This window comes from Crocodylus porosus, unplaced genomic scaffold (assembly GCF_001723895.1).
Source record: "Crocodylus porosus isolate Cpor-Errol unplaced genomic scaffold, CroPor_comp1, whole genome shotgun sequence".
Classification (NCBI taxonomy): domain Eukaryota; kingdom Metazoa; phylum Chordata; order Crocodylia; family Crocodylidae; genus Crocodylus; species Crocodylus porosus.
This window is the reverse complement of record NW_017728915.1, coordinates 38959210-38975012: the sequence shown is the minus strand read 5'-3', so window position 1 is coordinate 38975012 and position 15803 is coordinate 38959210. Positions and strand designations below refer to the sequence as shown.

The 15803-nt window shown below is 56.4% G+C and overlaps 1 protein-coding gene across 1 annotated transcript in view; it reads right to left on the bottom strand.

Moving 5' to 3' along the window:
• Positions 1-15803, bottom strand: part of ACSF3 (acyl-CoA synthetase family member 3) — a 70122-nt gene that overhangs the window by 44267 nt on the left and 10052 nt on the right. The window contains 3 exon segments of the mRNA XM_019536044.1: positions 3867-3979; positions 12031-12176; positions 12444-12598. Of these exon segments, the coding sequence (XP_019391589.1) occupies positions 3867-3979; positions 12031-12176; positions 12444-12598 (414 nt within the window).

Genomic DNA, 15803 nt, shown 5'->3' with positions numbered 1-15803 from the left:
AAGATGCCAGAGGAAACCAGGAGGGCAGAAGGAGCCAGAACATACCCGTGTGCGCTGGGCAGCAGGGCCGCAGGAGGATGAATTACCTAGAAGGGTGGAAGTGAAGCAGCCCCCGGCATCACAGGCTGGAAGGGAACATCTGGCCTTTCCCCAGGCATGGACGTACCTCCTCGAGCCCTCCAGCTGCCAGGTCGAGGAGGTCGTCCGTGATTGTTTGGAACCGGATACGGAGAGAAACAAAACCCATCTTGCAGCTCTGGCTCCTCCGCAGCCTCTGGGGACAGCGGGTGCAAGGTGCTGGGAACAGCTTCAGTCCCAAAGCGGTGGAGAAGCTAGGAGCTGGTCCAGGCGGACAGTGTCCACCGACATGCAGGGCACACCGGATGAGAAGCGACTCAAGAGCCGGCAAACGTCAATCCCCACGTACTGCCCTTTCCCTCCCCCAAACCGACTTCATCCCCCGCAGAGCTAGGAGGACTGGGAGGTAAAGAACTGAGGCTACGAAGCTCCCAGGACACGGCGTAGGTAGGAGTGGATTCCAGCACTCACGGAGGGGGCGAGAGATGGAGCAAACTCTGAGCTAAGGAGATGGTCGCTCTCCCGGGTGTGCCAGAAACGAGCTTTGCAAAGGTGCTGCTTGACCTCTCCCTTCTGCAGGGGATACCACATCGCAAAGATGAACAAAACAATGCCCCGGGCACCCACCGGGAAATAGGCCGGCTGGCACCGAACGGCCCGGGGAACGCCTCGTGCAGATGGGGCAAGGATGAAAGCTGGGTCAGCACCAGCAGGACGAGGGCAACGACCTCGTAGCGCGCTGCACAGCTCAGTGGATGATTTGCTTGGCTACCGCAGCCTCTTTCCTCTGCTCAGGCAAGGCAGCGAGGCCACAAGGCTCCTGGCTGAAGCGCCAATGCCTTGCTGCCTGCCCTGACAACGTGCCGCAAGTAGCAGGAGGATCAGGGGAGCCTCACGAGGCCATTTCCAGCCTAGCTCATTAGTGTGGTCCCACGGCCCATAGGGAGTCGCTTCCCGCCCTGCTGATGCCTCCCTCACCAACCCCTGGCAGGCTGAACGCCGCGTGACGCCGTGCCTATGCGGGTTACCCGCCCTTCGACGCGTGCCCAGACTCGAGGCCAGATCGCACTGCCGCGGCTGCTCTGCAATTATCCCGGTGCTGTTGCAGGCGTGTGCTGTGCTTTCCGCGGGAGCGGTGCAGCCCGTGTCCTGAAAGCCAACAGCACGTGGTCACCACCCGGTTCTGGAGGCCCCGGGGTCTTCCCCCGCACTGCGTTATTTGGTCATTTCTCCCCGCTCTCAACATCAAACCCTGGGGAAGCGCCTGGAGCCGGTGGAAGCTGAGTGGTGTCTCTAGCCAGGTGCCTAGGCTTAAGCAAACCAAGGAAGATGGGAACCAACCTCTTTTTCTGCATTGGGCATTTGGGTGTTTAACCCTTGCCTGCCTGCAGCTCTTTATTTTTAGCCCTTCCCTGACATCCTTTCCTGCCTGGTTGTGGTCTGAGGATCTGCAAAGCCCTGGACAAACATTAACTAAGGCTCAGTCCTCAGCAAAAACTTCTCACTCCCCACAGCTTTCACATACAGAAGCACGGAGGATGAGTCTTGCACAGGTCAGTAGGCAAAACCAGTGGGGGACCCAGGAGTCCCGGAGCATAGGTTTGCATCTGAAGAGATGCGGAGCAGTTGCAAACCCTCCTGGCACTGCCTGTAAGCCAAGCCAAGCACGTTTCCCTCAGAAGGCCACGGTGAGATGAGGGTCAGGGCTGCAAGGTCTTTTCTATGTGAAGCCTGTTTCACTGAAACACACGGCTATCGATTATGAAACCCCCAAAGCATGCGTAGAGCTGGGGATCCTGGCTGGCCAGGCCAGGAACAGGCATCTGTCACGGCTCCCAGCCACGGGCACGGAGCAGTTAAATCCTATTGCTAACCCTCTGCCAACGCCGCTGCCACCTCCAGCAGAACAGGTGCGCGGCAAGCGCCTCCGAGAGCGTCAGGTGACCCGCACCTGGCGGATGGCACGGCCGCCGAATGCAAAGCCGGGCTGCTCCGGCTGGCAGCCTTCGGGTCATGCAAGCATCTCTCTCCTGGCGGCAGCCTTTGCGGCTCTGCCTGGGTTCGGGGCCGACTGCCGGGGTGCACGTGCTGCCCTGCCCTGCCCTGCCAGCAACGGGCGGCGGGGCTGGGAAATCCCCGCTCCAGCGAAGCAGATGGGATGGCTCCCTTCCTCGGCTGACCTAGATTCGGCCCCAGAAACTTCCCGCTGAGCCGTGGAAATAATCGGTTTAGAGGCCGGGAAAAGGGGCAGCATGGGCGAGACGGCGCCAGCTGTTTGGGCTCGCACGCAGGGAATTATCAAGACAATACCCAGAGGTGAAGCGTGCGGCCTCCCCGTATGCTCCGAGTCAGGCGTCTTGCAAAACGCACCAGAACACGCAGCGAAGCCCGAGGGAGGTTTCGATGGCAAGTCGGCCTCGAGTCAGCCATCAGCCAGAGGCTCAGGGCCAAGCCCGGTGCTAGGGCGTGTAGCCAGCAAAGGTGAGACTCTGCTGTGCAAAGCTGAGCCTTCCCGAGGGGCTGAATTTAGTTTGCAGGGCGGAGCAAGGGAGGCACCCAGCGGTGGGGAACTGGGAGGGAACGCTGGCCAGGGGCACGTCTATTGCCCGCTGGGGGCAACAAGAAAGAGCAAAAGACAGCTGCCAGCTCAGGCTGGAGTGAATGACCGCCAGCTAACGAGGCCCGGGTTCCCTGCTTTGAAATAAAACTGGCGTTTTACAAAACCAGCACAAGCCCACAGCACAGCACGTGCTCTGTTCCCATCCCAGCCCTGGGAGCACGGCTCCTCCCAGACACGGCTGCCTTGCAAGCGCTTTCGTAGTTTAGACCTATCTGTAAAGGGCACCGTGTTCCTTCTGGGCGAACGGCACTACAGGACCGCCGAGACGGGTTAGACCTCACGTTGCAACTCAGCACCAGGCATGCAACGTAGCTTGCTTTCCTATGGTGTGAGTGAATGCAGTGGGTTTCTGCCCACGTGAACAAGTGTGGCAGCGTGGGCTGGAGGCCAGCATACTGCATGGAGGTGCAGCAAGAGCTTGCCACGTCCCACCTCATGTTCCAGTCCTGGCCTCCCCAGACCTCTCGCACAGCAGCGCTTCCCTGCTGGGCTCCCCCAGCTGCTTGGGCTTCAGTTTCAGCTCCAGCCTGGAGAGACAGTCTCCTTTGAACCTGCTGCCTATCACAGGAGCCATCTCTGGCTAGACGGGAACTTACCTCGGTCAAAGCTGGGCACCGCTCAGCCCTGTTGTATCCCACGGTGGTGCCAACAGCTGCAATAGGTTATTTTTCCACCCACCCAAGCCCTCCCTGGGGTTTGCTGTCTCTTCTCCTGAGTGCCTTGGAGAACCATGGAGGCCTAAAAGTGCCATGCAATGTAATAAATTAGGGGTATCAAAGTCATCAGACTGAATCCGGGGCCTGAGGCTGATCTGGCTGCGGATGCTGCATTCAACACACACCCTGGACCGGCCCCGTGTGCTGCGTGTCACATGCGGGCCCAAGGCCAGCGCACACTGCACGTGGCACGTGATCCGGTCCGAGGCACGCCACAAGCAGGGGATGGGTGTAGTCGGAGACCCAAAGGCAGAGTTCACAGGGTTGTGCAGGCCGGATCTGACCCCTGGGCTGCGCTAAAAGATAGCACAATGCCCAGGAAAAAGAAGAGCCGAATCGCTATCACGGAGTCACGGGGAATGAGCTTCTTTTCCAGGCTCTGGGGAAGCAGAAATGCCTTTCCCCCCACCCCATTTGGAAGCCACGGGACAGACAGCCCGGCTGCACGCTACCTGGGTGCCGTGCTCGTCTCCCTGCGCGTGGACAACATACGCCGGGCCTTCCTTTCTCAAGGTCTCGGCGGCAATGCGCACCTCCACCCCTGGCAGCGGGGTCCCCACGGAGCCTGGCGGGAGAGGAAGCAAGGGCATGAGGTGGTCAGATAACACAAAAGAAACGATTCAGGGACATCACGGTGAGGACTGCTCCCTGGCCTCGGACGCTTGACCTGCCGGGGGGCTCCGATCACACATGCCTCGTGCACGTGCGGGCAGAAGCTACCTGCCGTTGCAAAAGCAAAGTGGATTTGCATTAGATCTGGGGAAAACTCTGCAGCAGTGAGGCAGTAGAAAACACTGTCCAGGGAAGTGGTGGGACCCCCTTTCACTGGAGACTTTCAAGAGGAAGTTGACTAAGCCTTGGACAGGATGTAGTCAGTAAGTCCTTTGCCCCAAGGCAGTGTTTTGCAAGCCTGTTGGGTTAATGTCCCATTTACTGCCACTTCCCTCACCCCGGGAGCCCCGGATCCCCTCACCGGCAGCAACGGGCCGTGGGGACTTTGGGGGCATGACAAGCAGCAGTGGCAGCATGAGAAAGGCTGAAGAAGGGGTCTGTCCACCCCGGCTGCACTGACCCTGCCCACCCGCCGCGGCACAGACACCGGGGTGGGGGGAACCTCCGTTCCGGCTGGTAACTGGTACCCTGGTTATGCTGTGGGGTTCATGCAGGACGAGCACGGCCTGCCTTCTTGCAAGGGGTTGGCCCCCAAAGAGCCCTTCTAGCCTTATGTGATTCTGTGCTGGAAATGTCTAGAATAGCAAACGCTTCTCCGTATCCGAGCCGGTCCCTGGGGTCACTGCCAGAGCCGGTGTCAGCATGGCCTCACCGCTCAGGAATGGAGCAGTGCTTAAAAAGAAAAATCCCAGAAGGCCCCAGCGTGAGAGCAACTCATGCCTTTGGTGCCGCACCGGCTCGCCAGAGCAGGCAGAGGCTTAACGGCGTAAGAACAGCCAGGGGTTAGCTCAGTTTCCTATGACATCAATGCGCCGCCTATAAAACACGACGGGAGAAAAGCGGAGATCAAAACGCATCGTTATGTTACAGGTTTCGGTTTTCAAAGCAGGGGAAAAACTGACACGGCATCAGGAACAACTGCCTGCTATAAGCGGCAAGATGGGCCAGCAACCCGGAGCTTCCCACACGCGCCGACAGCAGGAGTCTAATCGACGACCTTCGCCATGAGCGAAAAAGGGGGTGCGCCGGCCCAGGAACCCCCCACAGATGAGCCGGGTTGTTTGCCAGTGGGCCCCTTGCAAAGCACTGCAAGCCAAGGTCGCAGGCATTTGCTTCTGGATGCCTGGAGGGTTTGGTAAAAGGCTGTCCCCGCACCGGGACACTGCATCTCTGCTCCTAACGCTGAACCCGGGCCCAGCCACCCATGAGGCCGATGAAAGCGAGCCCCCTCGGGGAGCATCTATCTCCAGCCATGCTCAGCAGTGTAACAGTACTGTCCAAGTGCTGTCTACTAAAATGGGACTCGTGTCCTGCAGCAAAAATATGGGGTGAGATAGAGGCCCATCCCACACGGAGGGTCTTTTTCTTCCTCCCTTTGTTTTTTGCCTTGAATCCCAAGGGACTTTCTTCCTCCTTGCTAGCCCTCTCCTATGCAAACCTGCCACGGCTTCTCATCTGAGACACCCCAGCCTGGCATTTGGCCACACGGGCCAGTTGCCAAGGAAAGGGATCTGCTGCCATACCCCAGATGTACGCCTTCCCTGCAGGATCCGCAGAGAGCAGATGAACTACGAGGGAGTGGGACTTTATGGCTAGAAAAACAACCCCACCAAGGAGCAGATCCAGCACGAAACAAACAGCAAACCAGGTGGCAGCTGCGCGGCGGCTTCCTGCTGGGCGTGGAAGTTCAGCTCCAACGTTTCCTGCGGCACTAAGGTCTCTCTTCGATGATGGGTGCTAAGCAAAACTCTTCCATCTCACCTGGTCGCAGGCTGCACTTATTTCATTCTCCCCACCACAATACCTCTGCCCCCCCACCCCCATTTTGCACTGGAATTGCCTATAGATGCGAATGTACTTCAGATGCAACTATAAGGCTTTTCCGGGTGAGTTGTGGGGGAACTTGAGGTCAGTGTCACAAGTGATGGAAAACCCAAGGAATATTTCGAGAGTTAAACATGCCCACCCACCGCAGAGCACTGCCTTGCGTACGTGGGGTGGTATTTTCAACAACCCTTTCCCCTGTAATTTAGGAGCCTATATCTCAGGTCCTTTTTAGCTCCTCTTCACAAGGAAAAAACACTTAAGTGCTCAAAGAAAAAGGTGTAGCAAGGGACGCTGCCTGGACAGTGGGCATATTAAATTGGAAACGAGACCTACATTTTTAAACAAGAGGGTGATTTAACACTGGACCGAACTCCCAAGGGACGTGGTGGATTCCCCGTCACCTGGTATCTTCATCTTAAGGTGAGATATCTTTCTGGAAGAGGCTTTAGCCAAACCTAAGGCACTGAGCTCAGTTCAGGGGTAACGGGATGACCCACAACGGTGTGAGGTCAGACCAGGTCACCGAACAGGTCATCCTGGTCCCCCAAACCCTAAACCTCACCCAGGCCTTTAAAGAATGGATCAGAGACCCTACATCACTTGGTGCTTGTGAAAACATTGCCTTCACCCCCCTACATGTCACACAACACCCAAATCTTGATGGGGGTTTGCCCTGGAGATCTCCACTTCTCCCTAGAGAAGGGTCCCACCTCTCTTTGCTCCTTTGCAACCTGAACGCTGATCCCCATCGCCCTGATTCAGATCAGAAAAAGCAAACAAAGGATCGCTGCTCTTCCTGGTACGCAGTCGCGTGTGCGCGTGACTCGATCACAGCATGGGCTCCCCGCCCTGTCTTCAAATGGGGTTTCATCAAGTACGGCAATGATTTAATTACGGGGACAGGGGGAGGTTTCAGATCATAATGAACTAGAAAAAAAACCCACAACTCCATCCATTTACTTACTACATCAAATTCACGTGGTAAAAACAGCCCTGCTACTTCCACCTCCCACTGGGAAGGGGTTTATCAGACCCTCTCCCTAAAGCATCTTTTTGTTTTTAAGCAAAAATGACAAACCTTTGGAACCAGAGGTCCATAAACGCTGGAAAGATGCTGACAACGTTAATTATAGCTCTGCGAGCGCGACAATATAATTAAATCTCTGTGCAAAGACAACGACCGGAGCTTCCCGGGCCCGGGTGACATTTTAAAATAAAAGATCACGCCGACTCTGACAGCGGAGAGGTGAGCCGGCGTCCAGGGCCATGGGGCTGCGTCGCTGCAGGGCTGTAAGCGGGCAGAATTCAAAGCTAGAACTGGGGAGGAACCGCTGTCCCTTCACCTTCCCCGTTCCCAAGTGCTCAGAAACGCTGGCGACATGCCCACCGTGTCAGCCCTGCCAGCATCACCCAGGCTGCAGCCAGGCGGAGTGACACTATTATTCTTTCACTGGTTCTCCTCTGCTTAAAAAAGTTGTCAGCTCTTTCCAGATAAATTTAATTGGCCTTGCGGTCTATGTCCTTCGGTATCTGGGGACCTTGATGCTGTGATGTGTGGTGGTGTCCTGGGAGAATTGAAACAGGCCAATGATAAGGCGCTCCCGATCTCACTGTCAACAATACATGGAGTCCCTGCTGTAGGAGCTATTAGCCGCCTCTGATCTAAACCTCCAATTAAAGTGGTGATTAGGTCCAGCGAGGCATTCGCTGTCCATGAATTATTCATCTCCCTTCACACTAACAGCACCGGGGGGATTAGAATGAGAGCTGGTGAAAACAGAGGCATTTTAAACAGGGTTTTAACCATATACAAGCAAACATTTATCTTTGCAATTTTTCATCTTTGCTCCTTTCTGGGAGGGAGGCTCCCCTCTCCCCTTTGGGGAGACACAAAACCTGAGCAGCAGGGAGTTGGTGGGTGGCAGGCCCTGGCTGCCCAAGAGAGCAGCTTTTACAGCTCTCGACCCACTCCAGCAACGGTGACAGAGAAGGGGCGGCCGTGCTGGGGGGAGAAGGGTGTCCTTCGAGCTGTGAGACAGTCATGAGCTCTGAGGCAGGAGCTTGTGAAATTGCAGATAAAAGACACATTTGGCTTTTGCTCAAAGAGGAGTCTGTTGTGCAATCCAACGGGCATCGGGCTTGCTGATGCGCGGGTGCCTGAGCAAGCAGGGCAGGGGGAAGGCTAGCTCTTTACACCTGTTTGCCAGTGGGCTAACACACAGCATTTGGGCTGCACCCGGGAGAATAAACATTAGCCCCTCTCTGAGCCAAAAGCCCAGGCTGAAAAAGATTTCTTTCCTTTACAGCCTCCCTTTGCTGCACTTGTGGCTTGAGCTCTTGCAAGTCCAGTGCACCCCTGGACACCGCGGTAAAGTGCCAGGGGTTGCCAACACCTTGCCTGATGCTGGCACTCCTGCCCCCACTGCAGAGCTGTGCTGGGGGTCACCATACCGGCTCGTCAGGAGAAGAAGAGCTATTACAACCCCATCCACTTCCTCTGCCCTGGCACCTTCCAGCATCACATTCTCGAAGCAGGGGAGGCCTGTAGCCCTTTGTGCGATGCCAGAACAACCTTTCCCTTTCAAGCCCACGGAGCATAAGCCAGAGGATTATGTGCCACTGAGTCTCTCCTTTTCAGGGCAGGCCGGTTGTCCTGCCTCTCCTCTATAGATTCACCCTTTCTGCTGCATATCATGGACAGGTGCGAGCCCCATCCAGTCCTGCTTTACTTCCCTTCCTCCGGCACCCCCAGGCCCTCACTGCTGCGCCAGCCCGTGACGGCACGGACCCGCTGGCTGCTTCACCCCCAGCAATGGATGGCAGCCTGGGAGCTCGGATCAAAAGGCCTTTTCAAAGCGCCAGTGAATGCTGCCTGTGCTTCGCCCATCTGCTTCTCACCTGGGACTTCCCAAAATAAATGAATCAAGTCTGCTCACGGCAGACCCCTTTGTAGACCTGGAGCAAATCTCTAACCAGCCCATCCCCTTCGTCCGTCCTGGACGGGGGCTCCAGAGGCATTTCCAACCCGGAGGCTGGACTGCCAGCTCTGCAGTTCCCCAGCGTCTCTCCTTGGCTCCTCTGGATGAGGAGCCGTGTTTGAGATCGATGAGTAGCTCTTCTCCTGGCCCTGGCTGCTGTTCTGCTAGGAATATGCACTGAAGTGCAGAAAACTGGGCTGGAAGGGCTTGGTGAGGTCACTCGGGCCATCCTCCTGCCCCACGGCAGATCAGCTCTACCTGTTCCCAATTTGTCCGCTAGCTCGGTTTTCTGGAGTGCCAGCTGGTCAGTCCTGGAGCCTTCCCTGCCTTCAGCTGTGCTAATTATTCTCTCTTGTCTCTTCTGATGTTTCCCGTAGTCTCACTTCTTTTTCATCTCTGTCCCCTGGGAAACTTCTCTCGGATTCTGCCAGCTCTCCGAAACACGAAGGCAAGGCTCATCGTTCCCCGTCCGTGTCTGCCCGAGGTCCCAGGCTGCTCCCTACCCCACAGGCTCCTCGTAAGAAAGGCTCACCTGTGCATGTGGAGATATGGGGGCACGCTCGATCTTGTCCAGACACCAGGTCGAGCTCTGGCCGGGGAAGAAAGCATGCTCTCGAGGGAAAACAAAACCCATTTGCACTACTCGTTCTAATCCAAAACAATCAATTTGCAGATGCTGAGCTGGGGCTCGGACAGGCTCCATCTCCCACACATCCTGTGGAGCCCAGGGCAAGTTTTGATACCCTGTCATGAGAGGGCATCAAGATATGTGGCAAGGTGTAGTAATTGGGTCTCAGAGAGGGCTTTTAGCATGGGGACCAGGACTGGACACTGCATAAGGCAGGGATTCTCAACAAAGATACTGGGGTACCCAGCCTGCCTTGAAATCCTTTGAAGGGTGCTGTGAGCTGGGAGGAGATAAGCACAGGCCAAGTCCCTGACTCGCTATTCCCCTGCCTGGCCCCTCTGCAAAAAAGGTAGGTACTCTAATAAATAAGTTAATCTCTGAAACAGAGTGCTGGTCAGCTCCCAAAAGTTATGGAGGGGCGTCTTGAGTCTGCCGAGGGGCGCCTTGAGTCTAAAATGATTGAGAGCCACCAGCACAGGGAAACCACAGCAGAGAAGCTGAGCTCTGGAGCGGCTCCTCGATGCCTTGTCCTGCTCGGCAGATGGAGCGCTGCATTCCTGACGAACTGAGGCGCTGGGTTGCATGTGCTATTTCCTTACCCTCGTGTGGCTGTTTCCTTTTCAAGTACAGGGAAATACAGACATCAAGGAGAGTTACAAAGACGAGCTACAAGAGGACAAAGGCTGGGAGGGAACAGAGAGGAAACAACGCACCGGGAAGCAAAGTTTGGCTGCTGACAGCCCGGCTCTGCTAGTTACCTTTGCTAGGCACCGATGCCAGGCAGAAGTAGGTCATCTGAGCTATATTTCCTTGGCATGAAAGCACTGCTAAAGCCGGCCACGCGGCACCACCGCAGACGGCTCCATCACATCTCTGCCTAAGGGGGAGGAGGGGGAAGACCTGGTTTGATGAACGTGGCAGCTCCTCACAGGCCTGTTTTCTAAATGCCCATGCAGGCACAGCAGGTCCCCAAAGCCAGGCAAATGAGACCGGAGCGGCGAGGTCAGAACAACCCCAGACAGGGATCACAGCCAGACGCACCGGCGCTGCACTGCCCCGCACCCAGGTGCTCTCCACACCTGGGGGCAGGAGGTCTCAACACTGCTTCCAGCAGCAGCTCCGAAGCTGACATCCTCTGCCGTGTCTCTTGAAGTGAGGGGGATATTAGGGGCCTAAAAGTTTTCAAAGGAGCAAAAAGGCTTGCCTCAAAAGCAGGGCAAGCAGACCTCTTGCTTCAAGCACCCAACCCTGTTCCGCTTGCTGGGGTGGACTCGACTAAATCCCAGAGCTGGCTGCATCTTTAGTGGTGGGCTCAGGGGAGCAGCTCAGCTCCACGATTCGACACAAGGTGGAGCCCCTGGACCCAAGACAGTTTCCACTGCAGATCCTGGGCTGCGCTGGAGGCAGTGAAGAACCAGAACCGGCCTGTGACGGACCCTTTGCTGCGCCGGCGCAGAAGCAGCGGCCAGATTCTTCCACAGACCAGCGCATGCGCAGCACAGCATGTGCTGCCATCTCGATGCAGTGCGCCTTCCTCCACCCCCTGCCATCAAGAAGGGATGGTGGGTTGGGGGATGCCTTTCTTATGGAGGGCACTGCAGGCAAAGTTTGCAGGCTAAGGGAGTGCTCCCAGGTTTAATGCTTCAACCCTCATTGGAGATGCAGTGCCCTTTGCACCTGTCTCCCACAGGGCCAATTCTCCCACTTTCCAGTGCACTGCTATAGGGTAAGGGTTCGCCGAGAAGGTGGATATGGAAAGGCAGGAAAACTAGGGAATAGCCATACCAGCTTCCTTGCTATCATTGCGCTGCAGTACCGGAGCTCGCTGAGCCTTTGGGATCAACAAAGTGCCATGGAGAGGAGGCTGATCCAGCCTCCTGGAGAGAAAGACCCTGACCAGGCCTGGCAGCTGTCCAAGGATATCAAAAGGAAAAACCAGGAGGGTCTGCTTCAAGCAAAATCCCAGCAGGCAGGCAGGATCCGACCCTCTTTCCCAGGCTCCAGTTGATAACTGCTCCATGCTGCATCCCAAGAGGAGCTGACTTAGCTCTACCTTTTCCTTCTGTACCGGGTAAATGCACTTACCTGTATCTCTGGACAGTCCTAACATGGTTAGCAAAATACATGCGACTGCGTCCCCATCAGCGCAAACATTCACTGCAGCCGAGAGAAGTCAGTGCTGGGCTGTAGACACGGGTACTTATTTATGATATGAAATGGAGGGATAATGCATGCTGCCAGCTCTTCCCACACAGCTCTGCAAATTCCCCATTACCCCCTTGCTTTTGCTCATACCTGACCCACAGCATCCCCTGCTATCCTAGGCCCGAGTTTCCCCGCTCAGTTCTGCTGCTGCCCTCTTGGTCCCAACTGGCAGCTGCTCTACCCCAGTCCTGAATTGTGGCACCTTTGGAAGCAGTCAAATGTGCTCTGTGATCAGAAGAGCAAAGAGTGCTTAATACCAAAGCAACCTCAAAGCCGTTTCCCCCTCTAGGGAGAGGGGATTTGTACCTGGGACACGGACTCCGTGTAGGGGATTAGACAGGGCCATTCCAATCTCAGTCATCCCATATCTCTCCAGCAACGTGTGTCCTGTGATGCTCTTCCACTTCTCCAGGACAGGCACAGGCAGGGCTGCAGACCCCGAGACCATTAACCTGTGCAAGGGAACACCACAGGAGGGGATAACTCAGGGGCCTTTGCTTCAGAGGGTGACTATTGTACTGCAAGAATGCTGGCCACTGGATTGAAGCAAGCATGGAAACGTGAGGGGCATACCCATGCCATCCTAATGTCCAACCTACCCTCTGGCACGCTCTGCCTTCAGACTTCAGGACAGAAGTGCTGAAAAGCAAAAGCATGCACACAGCAAACCTCTCCCAGCACCTCTTTGGCAGCCATGCACAAGATCATCTTGCAACTACCTGAAGTTATCCTGGCACAGGGCACGCACAAAGTCCCGGATGTGCGGCTGGGAGAAATGCCTGTCGTAGTGCTCCATCAGCTTGGAGTAAATGGTGGGCACGGCCATGAAGACGCTGATCCGCGAACCTTTGGGGTTTAAGAACTTCTCCCAAACCTGAAGGAAGAAAGAAAAGCCACCTAAGCACAAGGGGTCAGAGAGAACAGACCTCCGTGCCCACAGCACTGCTGTTAGCCCTCCGCAGATGCCTTTAGGAGAGGGCTCATGAACCCGCACTTCCCAAACCCTTTAGATCCTGTGCCACATTCATTAGTACGACACACAGGGACGCCAAGGCGATGGAGGGGAGGACTTGCCTATAGTCATGGCATGTGGGATCTGCCATAAGCAGCATCAGCACATCAGTGCAGCTAGTAGGACAGTGCTGCCCAATGCTTCAGACAGATGCACCCATAGCAAGCCTGCCACCTTGGACCCAGCCCAGTTATTCAAGCAATTCTGGACCCCAACGCCATCTATCAGCATGAGCCCGGACTCTCTTTCCTTAACAGGGAATTGCACAGCTGTCTCTCTGGCAGTCCGCCTGCATGAGATGACACCCAGAAACAACATGCTTGTGATTTGGGTGTGGCAGATGGTCTCCTTGAGCAGATGCAGCCCTGGGCCAAGCCCTGCAAAGCCACCAGCTTTTCAGTGCCCACAGGTCCCCTTCAGAGAGGAAACAGCCTACTGACCACTACAACGCAGATGCCTGAACCAGAGGCTGAAGGAAAAGCTCCTGGACTGGTGTGTAATGGGGGGATTGCTGGACTTGTAAATGAGACCTGACCCCGCTCTGGGAATTACCCTCTGCTGACAGCCCAGGGGCACAGGGCTCCTCCAGGTCCTCCGGACCTGCCACCACTTTGAAATGCAGCTGCAATTCCTTGGGGGCAGAGGGTTTGGCCAGGGAAGGCTGATCCCAGCAGAAGCCAGGCCTGGAGCTCCCTTGAGGCACATTTCTCCTGGGAAAGCAGCACCAATGCAATGCAATGGTGTCAGTGCAATGCAAACGGTCCTGACCTTCAGAGGCTGGCCTGGTGGAGGGGAACGGGGACTGGGTGACAGCAAGGGTGCTGGGACTGGCTGGACCACACACCTGGGAGCATTCAGCAGCGATGGATAGGTAGCATAAGGGTTTACCCTGGCCAGCCTCCCCTACCACTGTGCCCTCTCCGCCACAGCTAAGCACCCCTCGGCCTGCAGACACAACCACTCCCGGCACAGCGAAGCGCCCGTGGCCTGCTCGGTGCCGCCAGCATGCTCCTGCCTTCCCTCCTGGGGGTTTCTTCGTGCCCTGCCGCTGACAAATGCATTCCCTAACAGCTCCTGACACAGCGAGCCGCCCCTCCCGCACGCTCAGCTGTGCCGTGCGGCGGTGGGAGAGAAAGCGTGCATTGATCGAGGGCGAACGAGAGCTTCTCCTTCACGCCGTCACCTGGGACGCTGGCGCTGCCTGCCCCTCACCCCCCGTCCTGTGCTTGGCAGCTCCTGCATTACTTTCTCCTCTGCTGAGCTCTTCCCCCCTTCTCTCTCTCTCTCACTTCACTGCCTCAAAACAAGTCAGAACAATTTGCACACACACAGACCCGCGTTATTATTCTTAAGATAGCAGGATGCATCTAACACTGGGAGACGGGGCCTCTTCTCTCCCCACCCCAAGCTCAGGGACGGCACTGGGAAGGAAGAGGGAAATGCACAGGCACAAACCCATCGGGGCAGGAGGACCCAGGCTGCAACAGCAACCCCAGGAGAAAGCAGCAGCCTAGAAAAGGCACCGGGCCCCGCCTCCCACCTTGCATTCGAAGCCCGTGCTACGCTCCTCAGGGGAAGCGCTTTAAAAATATGTGTAGACGGAAAAAAGAAAACAAGACATGAAAATGCCTCGGAGCTGAGAGAAGGCAAACGCCAGCACGGGCTTCCCACTCAAAAGCAACACCAGATAGCAGCCAGCCCTTGCTCCTCGTCTCTAAACCAGTCTCAAATGACAGTGTCGCGCTCTGCCGTTATTGAATTTGAGAATAAACCTCTTCATCGGGAACCATCTCGCTAATGCGAGATTAAATCGGTCCCGCGCCTGCTTTCTGATCTTGGAGACGGGGTCTGTGTTTGCCGCATCGATCGCTAAAGAGCCCGTCGTGCCGCCCGCAAGGAGAGGACGCGGGCGTGCTTGCAGACTCCGGAAAGCCACCGGCGCTCGCTCGGACGGCCGAGAGCTGCTCTCTCTGTCTGGAGGCACCTCCGTGCCGGCTCGATGTTGCGTGGGGACACCCAAAGGAGCACAGCGGGGGGCACGCATGTGTCGCCCCCCCGGTCTGTCACCGACAGCTCCTTCCCGAGCGGGAACCAGAGACGGCAGCTTCTCTCCTAGCGGCTGCGCCTCCGACGGCTAGCTCAAACCCGGGTGCTCGCAGCAGGATGTTGAAAGGGAAACATTCCTCTCTTCAAAGGCCGCCTGGGCCCTCGGTGGCTCTGGCTCATGTTTGTTATAACCCCAAACTGCTTGTGCTCTCCACGACTCTGGTTTTAATCATTTATTCATCACTGCAGCTCGACGGCCCCTCTCCATTCCAGTTTGAAGCTTTTAAGCCCTGGCTCCGCTGCAGGCATGCTGAAAGGAGCAGGCGCGTGCCCGGGGACCTTGGAGCGTAAGTAAATATGACAGGCTCTGGGTCCATGTTTCATTCCCCCCCACGCACATCAAAAGGCATTACCGGGGAACAGATGCTGAGGGCAGACACCGGAGCTGGGGAGAAGGGAAGGAAAGAGGGATCTTCTTCGCGCCGGGGCTGCGAGATGCGATCAAACAGAATCCATCCGCCGGCAACCTGCTCCTCCCACCCCAGCTTCTCCCCGAGCCCAAAATAAAACCGCCTCTCTGAAGCCACCAATTCATGGGTGAAAAGACAATTGCCTTTCTCCAGCCGACACAGGAGGGGAATACGCTTCCCCAGCAAGCTCGCTGCAGCAAACTAATTGGGAGCAACTCTTAGGCGCTCGCACGTTCCTGAGCAAGCTTTGCTTCTGTCACAAAATCAGAGGCTTGTCCGTGCCCACAAAAGCAATTTGGCCCGGCACAGGCAGGTGCAGCCCTGCATGCTTGCCTGCCGATGCACCTCCGGGCACGGCTATGGCAAAGGTGTCCTAGCAGCATGGGCTAACCGACCTGTGCTAGCTTAACCCAACTCGCAGAGGTAACAGAGGGAGCTCAGGCGTGCGTTAGTAAGCAGAGCACGTGCTTTTCAGGGAGGCTGGCTACGTACTATGGTTGCTAACACGCGCTGAAGGCCTCGCTGCTGTGTCTTCCCTGCCCTCGTCACCC